Source organism: Tursiops truncatus, chromosome 2 (assembly GCF_011762595.2).
Source record: "Tursiops truncatus isolate mTurTru1 chromosome 2, mTurTru1.mat.Y, whole genome shotgun sequence".
Lineage (NCBI taxonomy): Eukaryota > Metazoa > Chordata > Mammalia > Artiodactyla > Delphinidae > Tursiops > Tursiops truncatus.
In genome coordinates, this window is record NC_047035.1 from 22,314,439 (window position 1) to 22,338,504 (window position 24,066).

Sequence of the window (24,066 nt, forward strand, 5' to 3'; positions counted from 1 at the left end):
TGCTTTCTTAGCATTAAAATACTTACTGTTACGAAATATAGCAGTAAAATGGGCATACCTAAAAATGAGTGTATGTAATGTGCCAACTGTCATGTGATTTATCTGAATCTTTCTATTTGTATTCTTTAAGTCCTCTAAGTACATGATAGTATTATCCTCTATTTTAAAAATTTTAATTATTGTGTGTTCTGTTTAGGGAGGGACCCTGGAGAGTGATTTGTTTGTTTCTTCCTTTTGGAGACTGTGCTCCAGCTCATGCAAGTTCTCTTGATGTAGAACCTGCTATTTTTTTTCAACAGCCTGTAACAGGCTAATCCATTTTCAAATTATTGTTATTATAATTATTATTTTATTGAGGTATAGTTGATTTACAATGTGTTAGTTTCTGGTGTACAGCAAAGTGATTCAGTTATACACACATGCATATATATTTTAATATTCTTTTCCATTATGGTTTATTATAGGATATTGAATATAGTTCCCTGTGCTATAGAGTAGGACCTTGTTTATCTACTTTATATATAATAGCTTGTATCTGCTAATCTCAAATTCCTAATTTATCCCTCACCTACCCCCTTTCCCCTTTGGTAACCATAGTTTTCTATGTCTGTGAGTCTGTTTTGTAAATAAGTTCATTTGTATCATATTTTAGTTTCCACATATAAGTGATATCATGTGATATTTGTCTTCCTCTTTCTGACTTACTTCACTTAGTATTATAATCTCTAGGTTCATCCAATGTTGCTGCAAATGGCGTTATTTCATTTTTTATGGCTGAGTAGTATTCCATTGTATATATGTATATACCACATCTTCTTTATCCATTCATCTGTTGATGGACATTTAGGTTGCTTCCATGTCTTGGCTATTGTAAATACTGCTGCTGTGAACATTGGGGTGCATGCATCTTTTTGAATTAGAGTTTTTTCTGGATATGCCCAGGAGTGGGATTGCTGGATCTTATGGCAATTCTATTTTTAGTTTCTTAAGGAACATCCATACCTTTTTCCATAGTGCTGCACCAGTTTACTTTCCCACCAACAGTGTAGGAGTGTTCCTTTTTCTTCACACCCTCATTAGCATTTATTATTTGCAGACTTTTTAATGATGGCCGTTCTGACTGGTGTGAGGTGATACTGCAGCTTTGATTTTCATCTCTCTAATAATTAGTGATGTTGAGCAACTTTTCATATGCCTATTGACCGTCTGTATGTCTTCTTTGGAGAAATGTCTATTTAGGTGTTCTGCCCATTTTTTGATTGGATAGTTTTTTTTGTTGTTGTTATTGAGTTGTATGAGCTGTTTGTTTATTTTGGAAATTAATCCTTTGTCGCATTGTTTGCAAATATTTTCTCCCATTCTGTAGGTTGTCTTTTCATTTTGTTTATGGTTTCCTTTGCTGTGCAAAAGCTTATAAATTTGATTAGGTCCCATTTGTTTCTTTTTGCTTTTATTTCTATTGCCATGGGAGACTGACCTAAGAAAACATTGCTACGATTTATGTTGGAGAATGTTTTGCCTACGTTCTCTTCTAGGAGTTTTATGGTGTCATGTCTTAAGTCTTTAAGCCATTTTGAGTTTATTTTTGTGTATGGTGTGAGGGAGTGTTCTAACTTCATTGATTTACATGCGACTTTCCAGCTTTCCCAACACCACTTGCTGAAGAGACTGTCTTTTCTCCATCATGTATTCTTGCCTCCTTTGTTGTAGATTAATTGACCGTCGGTATGTGGGTTTATTTCTGAGCTCTCTATCCTGTTCCATTGATCTATATGTCTGTTTTTGTGCCAATACCATGCTGTTTGGATTACTGTAGCTTTTTGTAGTATTGTCTGAAGTTTGGGAGGGTTATGCCTTGACCTTTGTTCTTTTTCCTCAGGATACTTTGGCAATTCTGTGTCTTTTATGGTTCCATATAAATTTTAGGATTATTTGTTGTAGTTCTGTGAAAAATGTCATGGGTACTTTGATGGGGTTTGCATTAAATCTGTAGATTGCTTTGGGCTGTATTACCATTTTAACTATATTAATTCTTCCAATCTAAGAGCATGAGATATCTTTCCATTTCTTTGAGTCATCTTCAGTTTCTTTTATCAATGTTTTATAGTTCTCAGCATAAAAGTCTTTCAAAACCTCTTTGGTCAGGTTTATTCCTAAGTACTTTTTCTTGTTTTTGGATGCAATTTTAAAAGGGATTGTTAGGGACTGTTTATTTACATGCCTTTTCTGATATTTCATTGTGAGTGCAAAGAAATGCAACAGATTTCTGTATGCTAACCTTGTATCCTGCTACCTTGCTGAATTCGTTTATCAGTTCTAGTAGTTTTTGTGTTGAGTCTTTAGGGTTTTCTGTATATAGTATCATGTCATCTGCATATAATGACAATTTTACCTCTTCCCTTCCAATTTGGATACCTTTTATTTCTTTTTCTTGTCTGGCTGCTGTGGCTAGGACTTCCAATACTATGTTGAATAGGAGTGGTGAGAGGGCATCCTTGTCGTGTTCCAGATTTTAGTGGGAAGGCTTTCAGCTCTTCACTGTTGAGTATTATGTTGGCTGTGGGTTTGTCATAAATAGCTTTCATTATTATGAGATATGTTCCCCCTATACCTACTTTGGTAAGAGTTTTTATCGTGAATGGATATTGAATTTTCGTTAATCCATTTTAATCAGTGTTCAACTGTTAAAAAAATTTCTCCATGTTAAATATCCATTGCCTAATTGAAATTAGCATTTCTCTTTTAAAATATAAGACATTTCCTAGGAAATGGGATCAGCCATTCTGCTCTAGGGAAGACAAGAACTTCTATTATTTTTATTTATTTATTTAAAAAAGTTTTGAATTTTATTTATTTTTTTATACAGCAGGTTCTTATTAGTCATCAATTTTATACACATCAGTGTATACATGTCAATCCCAATCGTCCAATTCATCACACCCCCACCCCCACCCCCCCACGGCTTTCCTCCCTTGGTGTCCATACGTTTGTCTCTACATCGGGGTCTCAATTTCTGCCCTGCAAACTGGTTCATCTGTACCATTTTTCTACGTTCCACATATATGCATTAATATACGATATTTGTTTTTCTCTTTCTGACTGACTTCACTCTGTATGACAGTCTCTAGATCCATACATGTCTCAACAAATGACCCAATTTCGTTCCTTTTTATGGCTGAGTAATATTCCATTGTATATATGTACCACAACTTCTTTATCCATTTGTCTGTCGATGGGCATTTAGGTTGCTTCCATGACCTGGCTATTGTAGGTAGTGCTTCTGTGAACACTGGGATACATGTGTCTTTTTGAATTGTGGTTTTCTCTGGGTATATGCCCAGTAGTGGGATTGCTGGATCATATGGTAATTCTATTTTAGTTTTTTAAGGAACCTCCATACTGTTCTCCATAGTGGCTGTATCAGTTTACATTCCCACCAACAGTGCAAGAGGGTTCCCTTTTCTCCACACCCTCTCCAGCATTTGTTGTTTGTAGATTTTCTGATGAAGCCCATTCTGACTGGTGTGAGGTGATACCTAATTGTCGTTTTGATTTGCATTTCTCTAATAATTAGTGATGTTGAGCAGCTTTTCATGTGCTTCTTGGCCATCTGTATGTCTTCTTTGGAGAACTGTCTATTTAGGTCTTCTGCCCATTTTTGGCTTGGGTTGCTTGTTTTTTTTAATATTGAGCTGCACGAGCTGTTTATATATTTTGGAGATTAATCCTTTGTTGATTCGTTTGCAAATACTTTCTCCCATTCTGAGGGTTGTCTTTTCGTCATGTTTATAGTTTCCTTTGCTGGGCAAAAGCTTTGAAGTTTCACTAGGTCCCATTTGTTTATTTTTGTTTTTATTTCCATTACTCTAGGAGGTGGATCAAAAAAGATCTTGCTGTGATTTATGTCAAAGAGTGCTCTTCCTCCGTTTTCCTCCAAGAGTTTTATAGTGTCCAGACTTACATTTAGGTCTCTAATCCATTTTGAGTTTATTTTTGTGTACGGTGTTAGGGAGGATTCTAATTTCATTCTTTTACATGTAGCTGTCCAGTTTTCCCAGCACCACTTGTTGAAGAGACTGTCTTTTCTCCATTGTATATCCTTGCCTCCTTTGTCATAGATTTGTTGACCATAGGTGCGTGGGTTTACCTCTGGGCTTTTTATCTTGTTCCATTGATCTATGTTTCTGTTTTTGTGCCAGTACCATATTGTCTTGATTACTGTAGCTTTGTAGTATAGTCTGAAGTCAGGGAGTCTGATTCCTCCAGCTCTGTTTTTTCCCTCAAGACTGCTTTGGCTATTCGGGGTCTTTTGTGTCTCCATACAAATTTTAAGATTTTTTGTTCTAGTTCCATAAAAAATGCCATTGGTAGTTTGATAGGGATTGCATTGAATCTGTAGATTGCTTTGGGTAGTATAGTCATTTTCACAATATTGATTCTTCCAATTCAAGAACATGGCATATCTCTCCATCTGTTGGTATCATCTTTAATTTCTTTCATCAGTGTCTTATAGTTTTCTGCATACAGGTGTTTTGTCTCCCTAGGAAGGTTTATTCCTAGGTATTTTATTCTTTTTGTTGCAGTGGTAAATGGGAGTGTTTCCTTAATTTCACTTTCAGATTTTTCATCATTAGTGTGTAGGAATGCAAGAGATTTCTGTGCATTAATTTTGTATCCTGCAACTTTACCAGATTCATTGATTAGCTGTAGTAGTTTTCTGGTGGCATCTTTAGGATTCTCTATGTATAGTATCATGTCATCTGTAAACAGTGACAGGTTTACTTCTTCTTTTCCAATTTGTATCCCTTTTATTTCTTTTTCTTCTCTGATTGCCATGGCTAGCACTTCCAAAACTATGTTGAATAATAGCGGTGAGAGTGGACATCCTTGTCGTGTTCCTGATCTTAGAGGGAATGCTTTCAGTTTTTCACCATTGAGAATGATGTTTGCTGTGGGTTTGTCGTATATGGCCTTTATTATGTTGAATTAGGTTCCGTCTATGCCCACTTTCTGGAGAGTTTTTATCATAAATGGGTGTTGAATTTTGTCAAAAGCTTTTCCTGCATCTATTGAGATGATCATATGGTTTTTATTCTTCAGTTTGTTAATATGGTGTATCACATTGATTGATTTGCATATATTGAAGAATCCTTGCATCCCTGGGATAAATCCCACTTGCTCATGGTGTATGATCCTTTTAATATGTTGTTGGATTCTGTTTGCTAATTTTTTTTGAGGATTTTTGCATCTATATTCATGTGTGATATTGGTCTGTAATTTTCTTATTTTGTAGTATCTTTGTCTGGTTTTGGTATCAGGGTGATGGTGGCCTTGTAGAATGAGTTGGGGAGTTTTCCTCCCTCTGCTATATTTTGGAAGAGTTTGAGAAGGATAGGTGTTAGCTCTTCACTAAATGTTTGATAGAATTTGCCTGTGAAAGCCATCTGGTCCTGGGCTTTTGTTCGTTGGAAGATTTTTAATCACAGTCTTAATTTCAGTGCTTCTGTTTGGTCTGTTTATATTTTCTGTTTCTTCTTGGTTCAGTCTCAGAAGGTTGTACTTTTCTAAGAATTTGTCCATTTCTTCTAGGTTGTCCATTTTATTGGCATAGAGTTGCTTGTAGTAATCTCTCATGATCCTTTGTGTTTCTGCAGTGTCAGTTGTTTCTTCTCCTTTTTCATTTCTAATTCTGTTGATTTGAGTCTTCTCCCTTTTTTTCTTGATGAGTCTGGCTCATGGCTTATCAATTTTGTTTACCTTCTGAAAGAACCAGCTTTTAGTTTTATTGATCTTTGCTATTGTTTCCTTCATTTCTTTTTCATTTATTTCTGATCTGATCTTTATGATTTCTTTCCTTTTGCTAACTTTGGGTTTTGTTTGTTCTTCTTTCTCTAGTTCTTTTAGGTGTAAGTTTAGATAGTTTATTTGAGATTTTTCTTGTTTCTTGAAGTAGGCTTGTATAGCTATAAACTTCCCTCTTAGAACTGCTTTTGCTGCCTCCCATAGGTTTTGGATTGTCGTGTTTTCATTGTCATTTGTCTCTACGTATTTTTTGATTTCCTCTCTGATTTCTTCAGTGATCTCTTGGTTATTTAGTAACGTAGTGTTTAGCCTCCATGTGTTTGTGTTTTTTATGTTTTTTCCCATATGATTGATTTCTACTCTCATAGTGCTGTGGTCAGAAAAGATGCTTGATATGAGTTCAATTTTATTAAATTTATTGAAGCTTGATTTGTGACCCAAGATGTGATCTATCCTGGAGAATGTTCTGTGCGCACTTGAGAAGAAAGTGTAATCTGCTGTTTTTGAATGGAATGTCCTATAAATATCAGTTAAATCTATCTTGTCTGTTGTGTCATTTCAAGCTTCTGTTTCTTTATTTATTTTCCTTTTGGGTGATCTGTCCATTGGTGTAAGTGAGGTGTTAAAGTCCCTCACTATTATTGTGTTACTGTCAATTTCCTCTTTTACAGCTGTTAGAAGTTGCCTTATATATTGAGGTGCTCCTATGTTGGGTACATATATATTTATAATTGTTATATCTTCTTCTTGGATTGATCCCTTGATCATTATGTAGTGCCCTTCCTTGTCTCTTGTAACATTCTTTATCTTAAAGTCTATTTTATCTGATATGAGTATTCCTACTCCAGCTTTCTTTTGATTTCCATTTGCATGGAATATCTTTTTCCATCCCCTGTATGTGTCCCTAGATTTGAAGTGGGTCTCTTGTAGACAGCATATTTATGGGTCTTGTTTTTGTATCCATTCAGCAAGCCTGTGTCTTTTGGTTGGAGCATTTACTCCATTCATGTTTAAGGTAATTATCGATATGTAAGTTCTGTGACCATTTTCTTAATTGTTTTGGGTTTGTTTTTATAGGTCCTTTTCTTCTCTTGTGTTACCCACTTAGAGAAGTTCCTTTAACATTTGTTGTAGAGCTGGTTTGGTGGTGCTGAATTCTCTTAGCTTTTGCTTGCCTGTAAAGCTTTTGATTTCTCTATCGAATCTGAATGAGATCCTTGCCGGGTAGAGTAATCTTGGTTGTAGGTTCTTCCCTTTCATCACTTTAAGTATATCTTGCCACTCCCTTCTGGCTTGTAGAGTTTCTGCTGAGAAGTTAGCTGTTAACCTTATGGGAGTTCCCTTGTATGTTATTTGTTGTTTTTCCCTTGTTGCTTTCAATAATTTTTCTTTGTCTTTAATTTTTGCCAATTTGATTACTGTGTGTCTCGGCATGTTTCTCCTTGGGTTTATCCTGTATGGGACTCTCTGTGCTTCCTGGACTTGGGTGGCTATTTCCTTTCCCATGTTATGGAGGTTTTTGACTATAATCTCTGCAAATATTTTCTCTGGTCCTCTCTCTCTCTCCCCTCCTTCTGGGACCCCTATGATGCAAATGTTGTTGCGTTTAATGTTGTCCCAGAGGTCTCTTAGGCTGTCTTCATTTCTTTTCATTCTTTTTTCTTTATTCTGTTCTGCAGCAGTGAATTCCACCATTCTATCTTCCAGGTCACTTATCTGTTCTTCTGCCTCAATTATTCTGCTATTGATTCCTTCTAGTGTAGTTTTCATTTCAGTTATTGTGGTGTTCATCTCTGTTTGTTTGTTCTTTAATTTTTCTAGGTCTTTGTTAAACATTTTTTGCATCTTCTTGATCTTTGCCTCCATTCTTTTTCCGAAGTCCTGGATCATCTTCACTATCATTATTCTGAATTCTTTTTCTGTAAGGTTGCGTATCTCCACTTCAGTTAGTGGTTTTTCTGGGGTTTTATCTTGTTCCTTCATCTGTTACGTAGCCCTCTTCGTTTTAATCTTGTCTATCTTTCTGTGAATGTGGTTTTTGTTCCACAGGCTGCAGGATTGTAGTTCTTCTTGCTTCTGCTGTCTGCTCTCTGCGGATGAGGGTATCTCAAGAACTTTTATTTTTAACTTAGATCTTATAAATGATACTAATGCTAAACCTCAGGAAATGGATACAAGTGATATACAGTTTACCTTTGAACAACATGGTATTTGGAGCTCTGGCCTTCCACACAGTTGAAAATTTGTGTATAACTTATAGTTGGCCCTTGGTATCTGAGGTTCCTCCCTCTCTGCAGTTCCTCTGTATCTGTGATTCTGTGTTCATGGATTCAACGAACCTTGGATCATGTAGTACTGTGGTATTTACTACTGAAAAAAATCCGCAGGTGAACAGTGCAGTTCAAACCCATGTTGTTCAAGGGTCAACTGTGTATGAACTTACATATTTATTTTATGGAGGTTCAGTTTTGTGAACATAATTCGCCAGTGAGTGAGGAGCTATGTAAATATTCAGTGCAATGCTTTCCTCCTGAGACGATCTGCCCTAACAAGAGAATTGTGAGAATTATTCCTGTTGGTTTTGTAAGGGTCAGGAGTCATGATGAGTCACTTTTTTGACTACCTTTTCTTGAAATGTACATAATTTCACTGTTGTTTTCTTGAATCTTTATTCCAACTCTAAATTTATTTATTTGCTTATAATATGTGCAGGCCTCTCTCTGTGAGGAGTTGAGCAGTGTTAGAGGGTCAGCAATGGGGTGTGTGGTGTTTCATAGAGAAGTAGCATCTACCTTTTCATATTCTCTTTGGGAATATCTTCATAAGCTTAGTTTACAGGTACCTTTTTGTTTTTTGTGTGATAACTCATTTAATTCTCTCAACAGTCCTATTAGGTAGATACTATTATTATCCTCATTTACAAGATAAAAATACTAAGGCACAGAATGGGTACTAGCTTGCCCACAGTCTCACAGTTAGTCAGTGACAGAGCCAAGGATAGGACATTATCCCAAAACCCAGCATCAGGATTCATTCACATCATTGAGTTGTGCTTGCTCACATTTTAATGATGATATGAATTTAATTTTTCTGAAAATTGGGATTTTGGATTCAAAGTTTGAAGGGTTATATAATTTACATTTATAAACTAGATTCTGGAGATTATCTTAACTGATTGAAAAACCAAAGCCCATTATCACACAAGTCATTAATGTTACAGCTGGTGCAATGTCCAGAATGAGAGTTAGATGGAACAAATACAGAAACAGAATGGGAAGAAATCCGATGCTGAGCTAGGATTGGCATTGAAGGCTTGCCAAAGTTGGCTGTTCTAGCTGCCACTTAAGGCAGTGTGGTGGATTCTGCAGGTTGCCTACACCAGCACTGGTTTCCCCCTTCTTCCTAAGTAACAACCACTGATTTTTTTTTTTTTTTAACAAGCCTTTCTTGTAGCCAGCCCAACCAATCAGCCATATTAAGTTGGATAGTATGACTTAGGATCTTTGGTCTTAATGAACTTCATGACCTTAAGTAAGTGTCATCCTGCATTATTTCTCATGCTGTAAATTTCTTGGGAGGTCTGAGAACATTTGGTCCAAAGAAGACCTGTGGGGGTTGGTTTTATATGAAAGTTTACTGGGAATATTTGGAACATATACTCCTATGTTAAATAGTGCAACTGATTAGCTTAATGTTTAGAACATATCTAGAGCTGTGTGTTCCTATTCATGAGAGAACAGGTCTGTTTTTATGTTAATGCCATAAAAATGGAATGCCCTCAAGAAAGAATATTCAACATAAAAAGTTAATACCTTCTGCAGTGGAAATTTGGACTGCAGCTGATGAGGCTAAAGTAGTTAATATTTGGTATAAAAGAAAGATACAGTTCTTTTGATTCAAATCAGCAGATTCATTAAGTACATTTTTAAGGTAAAGAGTGGTTAAAATATAGTAAAATCAAATTAGAGCTTAGAGACTTGCATTAATAGGTAATTTTTCTTCTAATTAAGTACTCTGATTAAAATTTCCCTTTGGGAGTAATAGGACGTTACCATCTGGCGTATATGAACTTTGGAAGAATTTGAATGTTAAATAACGAAGTCCAGGGTTTTTCTTCTTTTCAATGGATTTCAGTTGTTAGATATACATAGTGACAGCCTAGAAGCTTAATGTTAATTGTTTGGAGCCAGGCACAAGCCACTTGTAATATCCCAGAGCTGAAGGTACCCATCCCTTTCTCTCTGGCTGAGTTCTGCTAATTGTCCTAAAGGTGAGAACTGTTCCATCTTTTAACAACTTCAGTGCTAAGTAGTGAGAATGTATGGGTAAGAAATTACAATGGAACAACTGAATTCTGTTAGGAACTTTTTTTGTAAATATATTTCAGATCTTAGGAATTAGGTTCTTAGAGTCTTATGTTTAAAATTTTATTGCCAAGTTTCTCATGAAACTACTAGACAGGAGAATAAGTTTTACAGAATTTTGCTTTGAGGCTAGTGGAAAAATGTAAACTTTGGAGTCAGACTTAAAATTGAATCCTGATTTTTTTCCACTAGAAACCATTTCAGTGATTTTGGGCAAGTTATTAAATCTTTCTGAACTTGAATTTAATCATCTGGAAAATGAACATAATTATATATGCCTTATTATAACTAACATTTATTGAAGTAGTCACGCTGTTTTAGACACTTGATAAACATTTATGTTCTTGTTACTTCTTTAATTCATCCAGTAATCCCTATCTTCAAGTATTTGCTATGTTCTTAATATAGATTAAGTACTTGGTACATTATAGGCACTGAGTATTCTTCCTTTCCTTTCCTTGAATTCACTGGGCCTAACTTCAGTTTCTTTTGTGTATTATTGTGACTATAAACAACATAATATGTTGTAACGTTCACAGTGATAGGTGTATCTGATTGTTTTGACTTCAAAGTATATGCCAAATTAGACAGCATACATAATGCTGCTTTTCCCCCCTTATGTCCATGATTATATTGTCTGTCCACCCAAAATACAATAATGTACTATTAAGAGCACATTCCATTTTCCATGCATGCTCATTTTTTTTAAAAAAAATTATTTATTTGGCTGTACCGGGTCTTAGTTGAGGCATGCAGGATCTTTAGTTATGGCATGCTAACTCTTAGTTGCAGCATGTGGGATCTAGTTGCCTGACTAGGGATCGAACCCAGCCCCGCTGCATTGGGAGCTCAGAGTCTTAGCCACTGGGCCACCAGGGAAGCCCCCATGTATGCTCATTTAATAACATTCAGAATATTATATGGAAACACTTTAAAAAATTTTAAAAATCGTTAGAATATGTATGCTATGTGGGCTTTCAATATATGAGATCTCATTTAAAAATAAAATAGCCACATAAATAAATATGATGTATCATTTGCAAGGGAATTTCTAAATTTCAGAACTATTAGTATAGACTTATATTTCCATAAATCAGCCTATGGAGAGAGGTTAGGGATAGCAGTCAGAGCTAATGATCTTTCTGGTAAATAAAAAATAAGATAGCAGCAACCATTTAAAAAATACATTTCAGCAACAGATGGTGGGACCAGAAAAGTATGCAAACCATAAATTTGCACTCTAATTTTATAAAACTCCCCTCCTCCACCTCTTCTACCTCCTTTTTTGTCCTCCTCCTTCTCTTTGTTCTAGTTTTAATAGACTGTAAGGAACCAAAGTAGAGCTGATAAAATTAACTCTACAACCAATCTATTTTGCAGTGTATTGCCAGATCAAGCTTGGCATTCTGTGGAGAAACAGGCAGTGAAGGAAAGTCAAGCAGAAAGCACTTAATCAATGTGCCTACGGTTGACGTTATTACCCAGGACAAACTTTTTAAAATGACCTCTTTTCTGCCTCTACTCTTGCCCTGGATTTTGCCAAGTTGACCCCTAAGATTTGTAAATCAAAGTACTTTAATTTTTTTTTTTGTTTCTAATGTCAACGTTATAGGTATATCTAAACTTACTACACAAACTGTCTCCATAGTCACCAGTGCTATATACATTGTGAATGTTTGCTAAATACTGAGCCTTTACTGTCAGGTGAAAACAAAACTAAATGGTTAGATGAAATATTCAGATGTTTCCAATTTCTGCTCAACTATGCAGCTAAGTGAATGCAGTTACCTATACTTTGCATGCATTTCTGTATAATCTGTGTTATGTTAGGGGATATGTTTTCTTAGTATGAAAATAAGGGATACTTTGGAGTAAGAAAGTATCTGGAGAAACTAAATAGGATCTTTAATGGTTTCCAGAATTTAAGCTGACTTTGAATTGCAGCATTTAGAATTTTTATCAAGGTTTTTTTTTTAAAGTTGTGTTTTTCATTTGTATGTAAGCTAATTATTTGAATATTTGGTAGCTACTATATTTATGTGTGAGTAATCACTGTTCCTACTTCATTTTTATTATGGTCTCTTTGTGGAAGTAATGGTAGATATCTTTTAAGAATTTCCTAGTGACTAGTTTTAGTGTGATATATTTTTCTCTTTCTCACAGTGAGCTTAGTCAAGAATGTGATTAGTTTTGTTGAGAATGTGAATACGTGAGATACACTGGTTATTAGTATCAGTAACTGTAAATTGACCAACGAAGTTTACCCATGTGGTTCTTTGCCTTTTTTCATCTCATCTTATTGAAGTCAAATTTTACTGAATATGATTTATTTCTTAGGCATTTTTGATAGTGTGTGTGAAGTTGGTGCCTAGTTTCTTAGTTGTTTACAGTTGCTTGTAACCTTACCTTCCCAGAAACTGGTCAAGAAGCTTGCTATTAATGAATTTTGGAAAGTCAATATTTTTTTACTTAAACAAACAAACTAGAGTTCTGGTCCCAGGCGAGGTGGAGTTTAGCATACTCTTCCACTGAATACAGCTATAAAACCTCTCCAAATGCTGAAAAGTAAAGACAGTTGGTCCTTGTTGCATGGTTTCGATGTGCATGAATTTCATTACTCCTATTTGGTCAAATAACACCAGTGCCCAAACAACACAATTCACATTTCAGCTAACACAACAGTATATTAACGATGAGTAACTGCAAAAAGGACAAACTTTACTGCTGGCTCTTCAGTCCACACATTATTGTATAAATAACAAATTGCTGCTTTTGAAGTCTTGCTGATGGGTCGCAGACAGTGAAAATTATAGTTGTGATACCTCCTTGCCTCCCAATGGTAAACCTGCATGCTATTTTACAAGAATAAATAATAATAATAATAATAATAATAAAGGAATTGGTCAAAAAGGTGAAAGTGTGGCAAGGAAATGAAAAGTGATAATGCTGGAATGAAATTTGAATTGTATTATGGAGGAGTTAGATGTGGGGTTAAAAAGAAATAGCTGATAGTGAGAATATTGATATTTTTGCTGTTTAAGAGCCTGTAGATATACAACTAGAAGAATTCAGTGAAGTCATTTTTAGGGAATGACATTCTTCTAAAGAGCTTCTCCAGATTAAAACATCCAATTTCTTCATTTACTTTTGCTCTTATATTCATTGTGTGTAGTCATCACAGTAAAAACTACCATTTACTCAACAAACTAATCTTCCCTAGGCATTGCTCTAATTATTTTACATACATTATCTTATTTCATCCTCAAAATAAAATATTAGGGTGTGAAATATGTCAACAGGAACAGAAACAAAAGGAGTAGAACTGAGGAAAGTACTGCTAGGCTTTCCTCTGGTCCTTGTGAATCATGATGTTTTTAATGATCACACTTCTTATATGGAGGACCCATTGCTGCCTAGATGATCTCTTTTCATAGATTTGGTGTGCAGTATAGTCAGTTTTTCAGAGTTGTATGTATTTTTCGATTCTCTAAGCTTGACTTATATTTTGTCTCAAATCAGACTTTCAAATAGAGATGTAACAGGGTTTTCAGAGATCTCTATGAGGATTTTAAAATTTGCTATGTTAATGTTAATCTAAAAGCTTATACGTTTAAAATTTTTTTAATTTATTTACTAGTTTCCAAAATAATGAGTTATTTCCCTAACATTCTCTGCTGGTGACCAGTGACTATTTTTTTCTCCTTGAGTATCATTAACTCACAAATTTATTCGTTTCAACTGCTTTATTCCATTGTAGTTAATATTTTTATCGATGCCCAAATTATTTCATCTTTGGCTATAGAGAGATTTCCCACTTGACTTCTGTGTTTAAAAGCATGTCTTAACAATTTGGATAAACTACCTTGCAAACAAGTATTGCCATTCAATTTCAGTGCCCAAGTTTTATTTTCATTCTTACTGGTACATTATAGTAATGCTTCGTTTGTTTTAGTCTAATGTCAAATGAACAGAGATAAAAGAATAGACCTAATATGTAAATGGTACATTTATATCAAGTTGAGGTGAAAATATGTCATAACATGTTCCATGATGCTGGTTTTGTGGTAGTTTATATAGGGGAAAGTGGGGGAAATGGAATCAACACTTGGTATGTGGTGAGGTATTCATGATAAACTTTTAGAATCTGCACCATTGCAGTCAGTACCACAGTCTGTGTGGAACACTGATTTAGTTTCAGCAAAATAGCATTATCCATCATAGTATTATAAATTAATATTAAATTGAATTTTATTAGTGTTGTTTTGTTTTTATGTAATTTCGAGTTTGGTTTGCCTTTGCATCTAATTAGAAGTTATAATCCTAAAGAGTTTAAAACAAATTTTATCTTTTGGTTTTTGTATTTTAGGAGTTATCAAATTGGTTTTGTACATCATGAATAGATTTTGTGCCATGTCTGTTGTATTATTGCTACTTTAAGTGTAGGTTCTAATTTTATTACATGTTTAGTTTTGTATCTTAGGTGGAGGATCTGTTTTTGCCATGACGTTTGTAGGAGTGATTAAAAGAAATCTTCATCTCACTCATTTACCTTTTACAGTTCAGTTTTTTGGTCTTTATGTATTAGCCTGTTCATCTGTTCAATGGCTTATGATACATCTTTTGAGAGTTTTAAAATGAGGTTGCCAAATAGTTTGTCTAACTTTTTATCTTATTTCTGAAATGATCAATTTTCTAACATCTGTTATTCCTCCTAGATTTTGGGGGTAATGTATCATTTCTGTTGTTCTGCAATATTTTCCCATATGTTCCATGGTGAGTTTTTTGTTGTTGTTAGCAGTGATATTGTGTGTGTGCATGTGTGTGTGAAAATTCCTCTTCTTAATCAGCTTTTAGTTACAGCTCAGGATTTGTTAGCAAATAAGCCCACATGAAAAGGATGCTGGCAAGTTCTGCTTCTGGCATTGGTAGATAAGATTATTTTGGATCAACTCTCCCATTCAGATCAACTGGAAAGGCAAAAAAATTGTAAAAAATAATATTATGAAACCATCAGAGAACTACCAAGGCAGTGAGGAATTTTATAGTCAAGATCTGGCAAAAATAGAAGTCCAGAAGGAAGAGTCCTACATTTGGGACTCTTTCTCTGTCAAGGCAGTAGCTGATTTCAAAAGAGGTGGCTTAGAAGCAGATAAGATTAGAACTATCTGTAGACTCAAAGAGGCTAGAGAGACCAAAATTGGAGTTCAGGAACCCTCCAGCTTTTGATTGAGACCCCAAAGAGTGATAGCCTAGGAAAAATGGTGAATTGAAAATCAGAGCAGTGATAAATTGAAAATTGACCAGTGCTGATGGGGACAGAAGCCCAGCTTTGAATCATCTCAGTTCTAATGAATTAAGGTACATTGGGTTTCCTAGTGACCGTAGCCTGACTTCCTGATAGAAGCAAACCCAAATCCCTTCTGAAGGAAGATGTCATCATCCAGAGCTTTAAATAGCTCCACAGTTTTCATATATAATGTCTATCACATGATAAAAAAAATACTCAGGCATAAGAAAATACAAGAGTTGACTGAAAACCAAGGGAAAAAACAGACAAGAGAAACAAGTAGGAGATTATAAAATAACTATGATTAACCTGTTCAAGAAATTAAAAGATTGAGGGCTTCCCTGGTGGCGCAGTGGTTGAGAGTCTGCCTGCCGATGCAGGGGATACGGGTTCGTGCCCCGGTCCGGGAAGATCCCACATGCCGTGGAGTGGCTGGGCCCGTGAGCCATGGCCGCTGAGCCTGCACGTCTGGAGCCTGTGCTCCGCAATGGGAGAGGCCACAACAGTGAGAGGCCCGCGTACAGCAAAAAAAAAAAAAAAGAAAAAAGAAATTAAAAGATTGAGAATTTTGACAATTGAAAACTCTATAAAAAACCAAACAAAAAAGACAAAAAATGAAAATTACAGAAACTGAAAAATATAACTAAGATAAACAAACAAATAAATTAGAAAAAACCATCAACAGATGGATTAAGTAACAGCTTGTACACAGTTAAAGAGAGAATTAATAGATTGAGAGATAGATCAGCATAATATATCCAAAAAGAAGAATGGAGGCATGGATGAACAATACAGAAAAGAGCATAAATGACCCATGGGATTTGGTAGAAAAGATAAAACTTAAATCCAACTGGATTTCCAGGAGAGGAAAGAAAGAATGACGCAGAAAGAATGAAGAGATGTGGCTGAAAATTTACAACACATGAAAGAGATTAAGCTACAGATTCCATGATCTCTGTGGGTCAGAAATGGGATAACTACAAGTAAAGCTGTACATAGTCGTATCATTGTAAAACCATTGACACTCAAAGTCAAAGAGAAAATCTTAAAAAGAGCCAGAGCTGTAAGGGGCAAATTACCTTCAAAAAGAAGCAATGATTAGAAATGTCAGCTGACTTTACTTCCAAAAGGATAATCAACTTTACTTCAATTAAAAAAAAAAAAACTATGAAAAAGGATACTGACATCAGGCTTAGCTTGAAAGATGCAAATAATAAACACAGGAAAAGTTAGTAGAGCTGATTCTGTCACTAACTTATGTGATCTAAAGTCATTTTACCTTTCTAGTCCTTTTTTAATGTTACAGTTTGGATTTGAGCTTTTTAATTTTAACATTGTACAATTTTATTCTGACTGTCATAGATTACTGATATGCTATTTTGTGTTCACTGTGTAAGACCTCTTGACTACTTACATGTTAAACATAGTTTTTTATTTTACTTGTGTATAAATTACTCTCCAGGTAGACCTTAGTTCTCCCAGGCCTCATCTGTATGTTTCCTGGATTGATAGTCTAGGTCCTACAGCTGGTGAACACTCAGGCAGGATGGTATTGCACAAATGCCAGTTTAGAGAAGCAGGGAACAGAGGGTATGGAAATATTAGCTTTTTCTTTCTTTCTTTTTTTTTTTCCAGAAATGAGAGTGGTAATAGAGATAAATTGTTGAAATTCTAACTCTACTTCTTTTAATCCAGCCTATTTTAACCTTGGTTCTCCAGAACAGCTAAGTCCAAACAACCAAAGTGAAAAAGGATTTACTCATTTGTGACTCATATTCTGTTTCAGCTGTGCTCTTCCTTCAGTTGAAGCTACTTTCTTTCTGCACAGTTCCCCAAGGAAACCAACTTATTTCCTCCATCAGTGGTGTTCTACCTTTTAATTCTGGCTGAATTTAGGAAGCCCTCTCTTTTCAATCAATTGTTTTGTTTTGACATTCTCTTTAAAGAGTTACAGATGACTTGTTTTCTGGATCCATACATTATTTTTATTAATATTATTTTTTATTCATCCTTGGCTAAAATGTCTAGACCAGAAGTTTCTCAGCAATTCAGGGTATGTGGATTTTCCTAAGTTTTACTCTTTGTTCCTTTGGGTTTTTGTTGAATCCCCTTTTCAGGTCAATAGTTCTGTACAGCTCTGGATTATATTCTCAGTATTAAGCGTGATTTTATTTATTGTAGCCCTTTAGGTCTTAAAAGATGTTGTCTTATATTCCCTGCTGGCTAACTTCCTAATAACCTGAAGAGAGCATTTGGACAACTGTGATCCTAGTTTGTACTAACAGTCCAACATCTGACCACATGGTTTTCCGGGATTTGAAATCTTTGAATGAATGAAAGGTACTCTGCTACAGAATTGGGCAGTGCACTTTTTTTTCAAAGCAGAAGTCACTGTGACAGCTGTTCATTTTCCTGTTTATTATAGATCTGAGGTTTCTGAAGGAATGTTTAGAAGGAAGGCTTTCTCTTTTTCAGATGTGTTGGCCTTGTTATGTTTCTAAGCATGGGCACATCAATCTGATGGTAATAGAAAGATGGAATAGGTAGTGACAGATGCTATTTAAAACCAGATGTTAGAATTGGGTCTTAAAATATTTATGTTTACTATTTTTATATTTCTATTAATATAACTTAGTTCAAAATTTTCTCTGATATAAATTCTCTTTGGGAACCCAGATAGTTCACGAATAGCTTTAAAATCTCTAGGCTTATTTGTATCTGGAAGTTTTTTAAACTTCATTGTATCCTTTAATTTAGTTAAAAGAAAGCTTGGAGCATTCAGTAGGCCAACTGCGGAGTCAACGGTTATTGAGAAACTCAGGAGGGAGAAGTATTTCTGTTACAAGTCTGAGTACAAGTGACCTCGATGGTGGCACTGTGACAGGTAAACTCTTCAGATGTTCTGAAAACCTCTTCTTTGTCTTAAAAATATTCCTGAAGTACATATTGGATACATGTAGTATTTAGACAAATATAACCCATACATAAAATCATACAAATAAGGTGTTAGAAGTATACTTTGAAGCATGTTCAATGGGACTTTGATATTCTGAGTCTGTTACTTTTTTCTTCTCAGGCTCTGTAGACCATGTAGAGCTTCACCTGACAGAACCTTATTTAATTGTCTGCCTCCAGTCAAAACACACACACAAATAGGATTTACTGTGTGGTGTACTTTCTGGATTAGAAATCTTGTCCTAGGTTCATAATTTTTCAAAAGTCTCATTATGAAATATCCTGTGACACTTGTTAATAACAGGGGAATTTTATCCTTGGTGTGCAGCTCGATTTCAATGGCTACATAAAAGGTGATAACACTTAGTTTGCATATAATTATACTTTCCTACAGCACTGAGGTTCATGTTTGAATAGAAGAGACTTAGAAAAGTCTGCAGTGAAGAGAGGCGATTTAGACAGAGTGAACATTAGTAGCTTGTGTTGTTAATATCATTATTGGTCGTGATAATAATGATTAAAAATCACAATCAGCTATATTTCTTTATGTAGTTTAGTTTATACTGATTTTTTATTTATTTATTTACTTTTTTTGCGGTACGCGGGCCTCTCACTGTTGTGGCCTCCCCCGTTGCGGAGCACAGACTCCGTACGTGCAGGCTCAGTGGCCATGGCTCACGGGCCCAGCCGCTCAGTGGCATGTGGGATCCTCCCGGACCGGGGCATGAACCCGTGTCCCCTGCATCGGCAGGCGGACTCTGAACCACTGCGCCACCAGGGAAGCCCTATACTGATTTTTAAACACCATTCAGATTTTAGATAATTCGTTATTTGAAAAATTCTTTTTTATTAGTATTATTTTAGGGAGTCATAAAAGTTATTTTTTTTTTTAGCAACTTACTAGTTTTATGTAAGAGAAAATACTATATTGCTTCTTTGAAAAATACAGCCAATTAGAATTTTTGATGTATTCTAGTTCCAGGTTATTTCAATTGTTCATTTTATCTGCTTTAAGAGCAAGATAAGTGCCAATTTTGTGGAATTTTATGGCCACAGCAAGATATTTGTTTGTGATTGTCTGTGGGAAATAATCCAGGTTGAGGGCACATGTATATATCCATGTCTGCTGTGTATTTCCTGAGTAAAATTTTAGATTGTTTCTTCTCATGTGGTGTTTTTAATCCTTTCCCTTTTCTTTCTTCTGTAAAGAGAGCCACCGTTTTCCACCTACCTCACCTCTGAAGGACTATGGGGATCAACAGGGTATTAAACGAAATAGGTCCAGAACTGGTGTCCGATTTGTTCGGGAGACTGATGACATGGGCCAGGTATTTGGTACCCATTCTGTAGTCTGGTTCCTTGCATTTCTATTTAAATCACTAACACTTGAATTTTATGGCTGTATTTTAACTAAGAGTTTGATCATCACTAATTTTGTAATGATTTTTTTTTTAAACCAAGTAAAGTATTTTATTTTCAATGTGTTGATCATCATACATTTATTTTGAATTTTGTTATGGAGGATTATATTTTGTAGAACATTTAAAAGTGAGTTTAGCTGGACATGTTTTGTTTCCTTGCTCAGATGGCTTGCTCTTTTCCAAGCTCTGCTAAGTCAACTAGTTTCTATTTTTCTAAGTTTAGTTTAGTATGAATAAGTTAGTCTTTGTGTGGTTAACCTATTGATTTTTCCATTAGTGTTTTTCTGATTTGCTGAATCACTGATGGAGCCACTTTGTATTAAGCAGGAATTCTAGGCTTTTTCTATGTATTCACTAAAGATTTTGAAGGTATTAGTTCTATAGCTATATTTCTTTTTCTGCCTCTTTAAACTTCTATGCAAGAGCTGAAAAAAATTTTTTTTGTTATTGTGTTGGGTAGCTAAATTAATTAGATAAGGACTAGGAGATGTTGCTGACTTAGACATCTTTGTTTTGGTAGTTTTAAGATTGAGGACTCAGAGTTTGTTAGGATACTCATCTGTAGCTTTCCCTTATTATAACATAAGATAAAGAGATAACAGAACCAAGTGCATTAGAAGACGCCTTGTAGAAACTTTTCCTTGACAGTGTTATTTTTTGGTAGGTGCAACTTGCTAGTGTGGATTATGTGATAAAACCTAGAGCAGAGAACAATATCCTAATATTACTTACTCTTTCATTTTATTTATTTAGTGCCTTTGTCCTGGGACAGTGCTGGGGCTTGGAAACAGTGATGAGCAAAAACCTTGCCTTTTCACAGAGCTTACAGTTTAGAGGGGGAGCTAGATACTAATCAAAAAGTATGTAAATACACCCATAATTGTGAGCCGAGATGCTTGCTCTAACGGAAGGAAGCATAGGGCTATAGGAGTGTTTATAGAGGGACCTGCCGCAGTTAGGGAAGGCTTCCCAAAGAAAGGCTGATTGAGCTGAGATCCGAAAGTTGAGTAAGAGTCATTTGAGGTAGAACAAATACCTTGGCAGGAAGGAAGATAGCACCTATGAGTAATTTAAAGAAGGCCATGTGGCTAAAGAAGTGTGAAACCCTGAGACCATGCACAGCCACGTAAGAGGGTGACAGTTACTTCGAAAAGATCACTCTGGCTCTAGTGTAGAAAATAGAGTCAGTGTGGGTAAACCAATTAGAAGGATATTGCTGTGTTCTGGGTGTGAGCTGATGGCCGCTTGGATTAGGATAAATGGAGTTGGAGAGAAAGTGGTAGATTTAAAAACTATTTGGTGGATAAAATGAAAGGTCTTGAAGATCAGATGACCATTTGGGGAGGGCGGGAATGAGTGAAAAGGTGGTGTCAAAGATGAGTCCTAGGACTCTGCTTTGCAAAACTGGAAAATCATCACAGCAAAACCTAAGTGAATGGTCTGTTGTTCATCTGCTGTATTACCTCCACTCCTTTCTTTTTAATTGTTCTTCCTTGTTTTAGTCCATTTCTTATGATGACCTTTAGCTCCATATGACTGTTTACTTTCTTAATGCCCCAGTGCAGCATTTGTGGTTTTGTTTACATATCTGTCTCCCATGACACTTGTTTCCCAGCACAGTTGCTGGCACTGGTTAGTTGCACAATGTGAATTTGTTGAAATGAATCAATTTTTTATTTCTGCAAGTCTGTATAACTTAGTTTTTTATTATAAATTATAGCCTACACATACATGTATAGCATACATATTTACCATTAAAAGTACAACAATATGAAAAATCCATGTAACTACCACCCAGACCAAGAAATAGAGGTTTATAATACACCCCAAACCTCTTTTACACTCCTCCTTTCCCCAAGGGCTATCAACTATTTTGACTTCTATGTTAATCATTCTCTTGATTTTTAAAAATATTTTTACTGCTTATATCTTGCTTAGTATTGCCTGTGTTAAACTTTATATAGATGGAATAATGCAGTGTAACTTTTTTTGTAACTTTCCTTTTCCATTTAATGTTTTGTTTTTGGAGTGTAAGTAGGTTTGATCATTTCATTTTCACTGCTGTGTGATACTCCGCTGGAGGAATATATTGCAGTTTATCTCCATTTCATTCTTAATGGACTTTGGTTTGTTTTTAGTGTTCTCATCATGAACAGTGCTGCTCCATACATTCTTTTTTTTTTCTTTTTTTTTTTTTTTTTTTGTGGTACGCGGGCCTCTTACTGTTGTGGCCTCTCCCGTTGCGGAGCACAGGCTCCGGACGTGCAGGCTCAGCGGCCATGGCTCACGGGCCCAGCCGCTCTGCAGCATGTGGGATCTTCCCAGACCGGGGCACGAACCCGTGTCCCCTGCATCAGCAGGCGGACTCTCAACCACTGCGCCACCAGGGAAGCCCTGCTCCATACATTCTTGTTCATGGTTCCTCATGCATGTGGGCAAGGGTTTCTTGGCAGCATGGGTTGGCATGCTGAGGCATGTGGTCTAGTTCAATAAAGTTCCATAACACAGCCATGCTCATTTGATTATGGCTACTTTTGTGCTATAATGGCAGAGTTGAGTAATTATGACACAGGCCATAGAACCTGAAAGCCTGAAATATATGCTGTTGTACTGTTTACAGAAAAAGTTTCCAGACCTCTTTTCAAGAGTATCTATAAAGAGTGAAATAGTGCACTATAGAGGATGTAATGGTCAGTGTTATATATAGTTTTAAAAACTTCTCTTCGAGAGAAAAAATTTTATTAGGTCTTGATAACATTATAAAATATGGGTATTATTGCAAAGAGCAAGTTCTTATTCTTACCCTCAGTGAATCTTTATGGAAGAATTCAACAGAATCCTAAATGGATAACTTTGTTTTGCTTTTATTAGTTTCATGCTTTTCATCAGTCCCTCCGAGACCTCAGCAGTGAACAAGTTCGCCTTGGAGATGATTTCAACCGGGAACTTGCCAGAAGAAGCCGGTAAAAGCTGAATATGATTTTTGTTGAGGGGTGAATTATTAGAAGAATAAAATAGGTTCTATAATTGACATGTTTACATGAATTTCCAAAAAAAAGTGCTATGTTTTTATACTAGTATTTTAAAGTATATTCATAGAACAGTTCAAAACCCTTTGAATTTACAATGTATCATGACTCAGTGTTAGACAAATTAATTTCGTATTTTTAAGAACATTTTATTTCATGCTGACATTATGGAGAGATATGTTGCAAGACCTTAGTAAAGAGGTAGATTTGCAAATACATCGGGGAGAGAGACCCATTGATCGACATTGGAGCAAATAGAAGCATAATGTGGAATTTGTCAGTGGACATGAGCCATTGTAGAATCTGACATTTTATCTTTCAGTTGAAATCTTCAAAAGCTAGTTGTTTATGTCTGCCCAGTTTTTGCAATTTTGTCAATTCTGGGTATTCCCTAAGAGGTATCACTTTATTTAAGATTTCTTCACTGTCTTCATTTTCATCATCAGTGGTGACAGGTGACTTTCATTTAGAGACCATATTTTTCAAGGAATAAACATTTATACCATCTCAAAAGTCATAATCTATATACAGCAATGATTAGAGAACAAAAAAGGTGAATTGAAATTCGTTCACTTGCTAGGTTCACTTGCTAACTCGTACTCGAGCTAATGAAATCATTCCACATGACAGTTTTGTGTTGCTATAGCAAAAAGAGTCAAAGCTGTAAATGTTAAATCTGAATATCAACTGTAGTCTGCATAACTTATCTGCTTCTGTATGAGGAAGGCAGGAAATTTAGTAATAAGAAGAAAAGACCTTGCTGTTACCATTATTACTACTACCACCAGTAAATATTATTGAACACTTATTTCATGTCAGGTAGAATTAGGTTTAATTCTCACGACAGTTCTAATGAAGTGGTAATTATTATTTTTCCCATTTTTTTTTTTGTTGTGGAAACAGGGCACAGAGAGATGAAGTAACTCAGCTTGTTGGAGATCAAAGGAGGGATGTGGTGGAGTCAGAATTCAAATCTAGGCAGTAAGGCCCCAGAGTGTCTGCTCTTTACCACTTATAGTACACTGTGGTTCAAGATCATTTTCACATGTAGCTGATATGAATAAGGCATTTAAATTCCTGAATTTTAAACTACATTATTGAGCTGTGTTATTAATCTTTTAAATGGCAAGGGTTAGTTAATTTAATACTTAGGTATTTATTTCTGACAAGTTGATAAACTCAACAGAATGGCATTAATATTCTAATAC

General features: G+C 35.5%; 1 protein-coding gene across 4 annotated transcripts in view; it reads left to right on the forward strand.

The window, feature by feature from the left end:
• CEP128 (centrosomal protein 128) overlaps positions 1-24,066 on the forward strand; it is a 439,104-nt gene that overhangs the window by 23,664 nt on the left and 391,374 nt on the right. For 2 of the 4 annotated variants that reach the window (XM_033850758.2, XM_033850760.2), the window contains exons 5-8: positions 18,211-18,337; positions 19,618-19,736; positions 22,701-22,792; positions 23,762-23,839. In XM_033850758.2, coding sequence (XP_033706649.1) covers positions 18,211-18,337; positions 19,618-19,736; positions 22,701-22,792; positions 23,762-23,839 — 416 coding nt within the window. The remainder of the gene's footprint in view (positions 1-18,210; positions 18,338-19,617; positions 19,737-22,700; positions 22,793-23,761; positions 23,840-24,066) is intronic. The other 2 variants (XM_073800169.1, XM_033850761.2) reach the window with 1 other exon arrangement.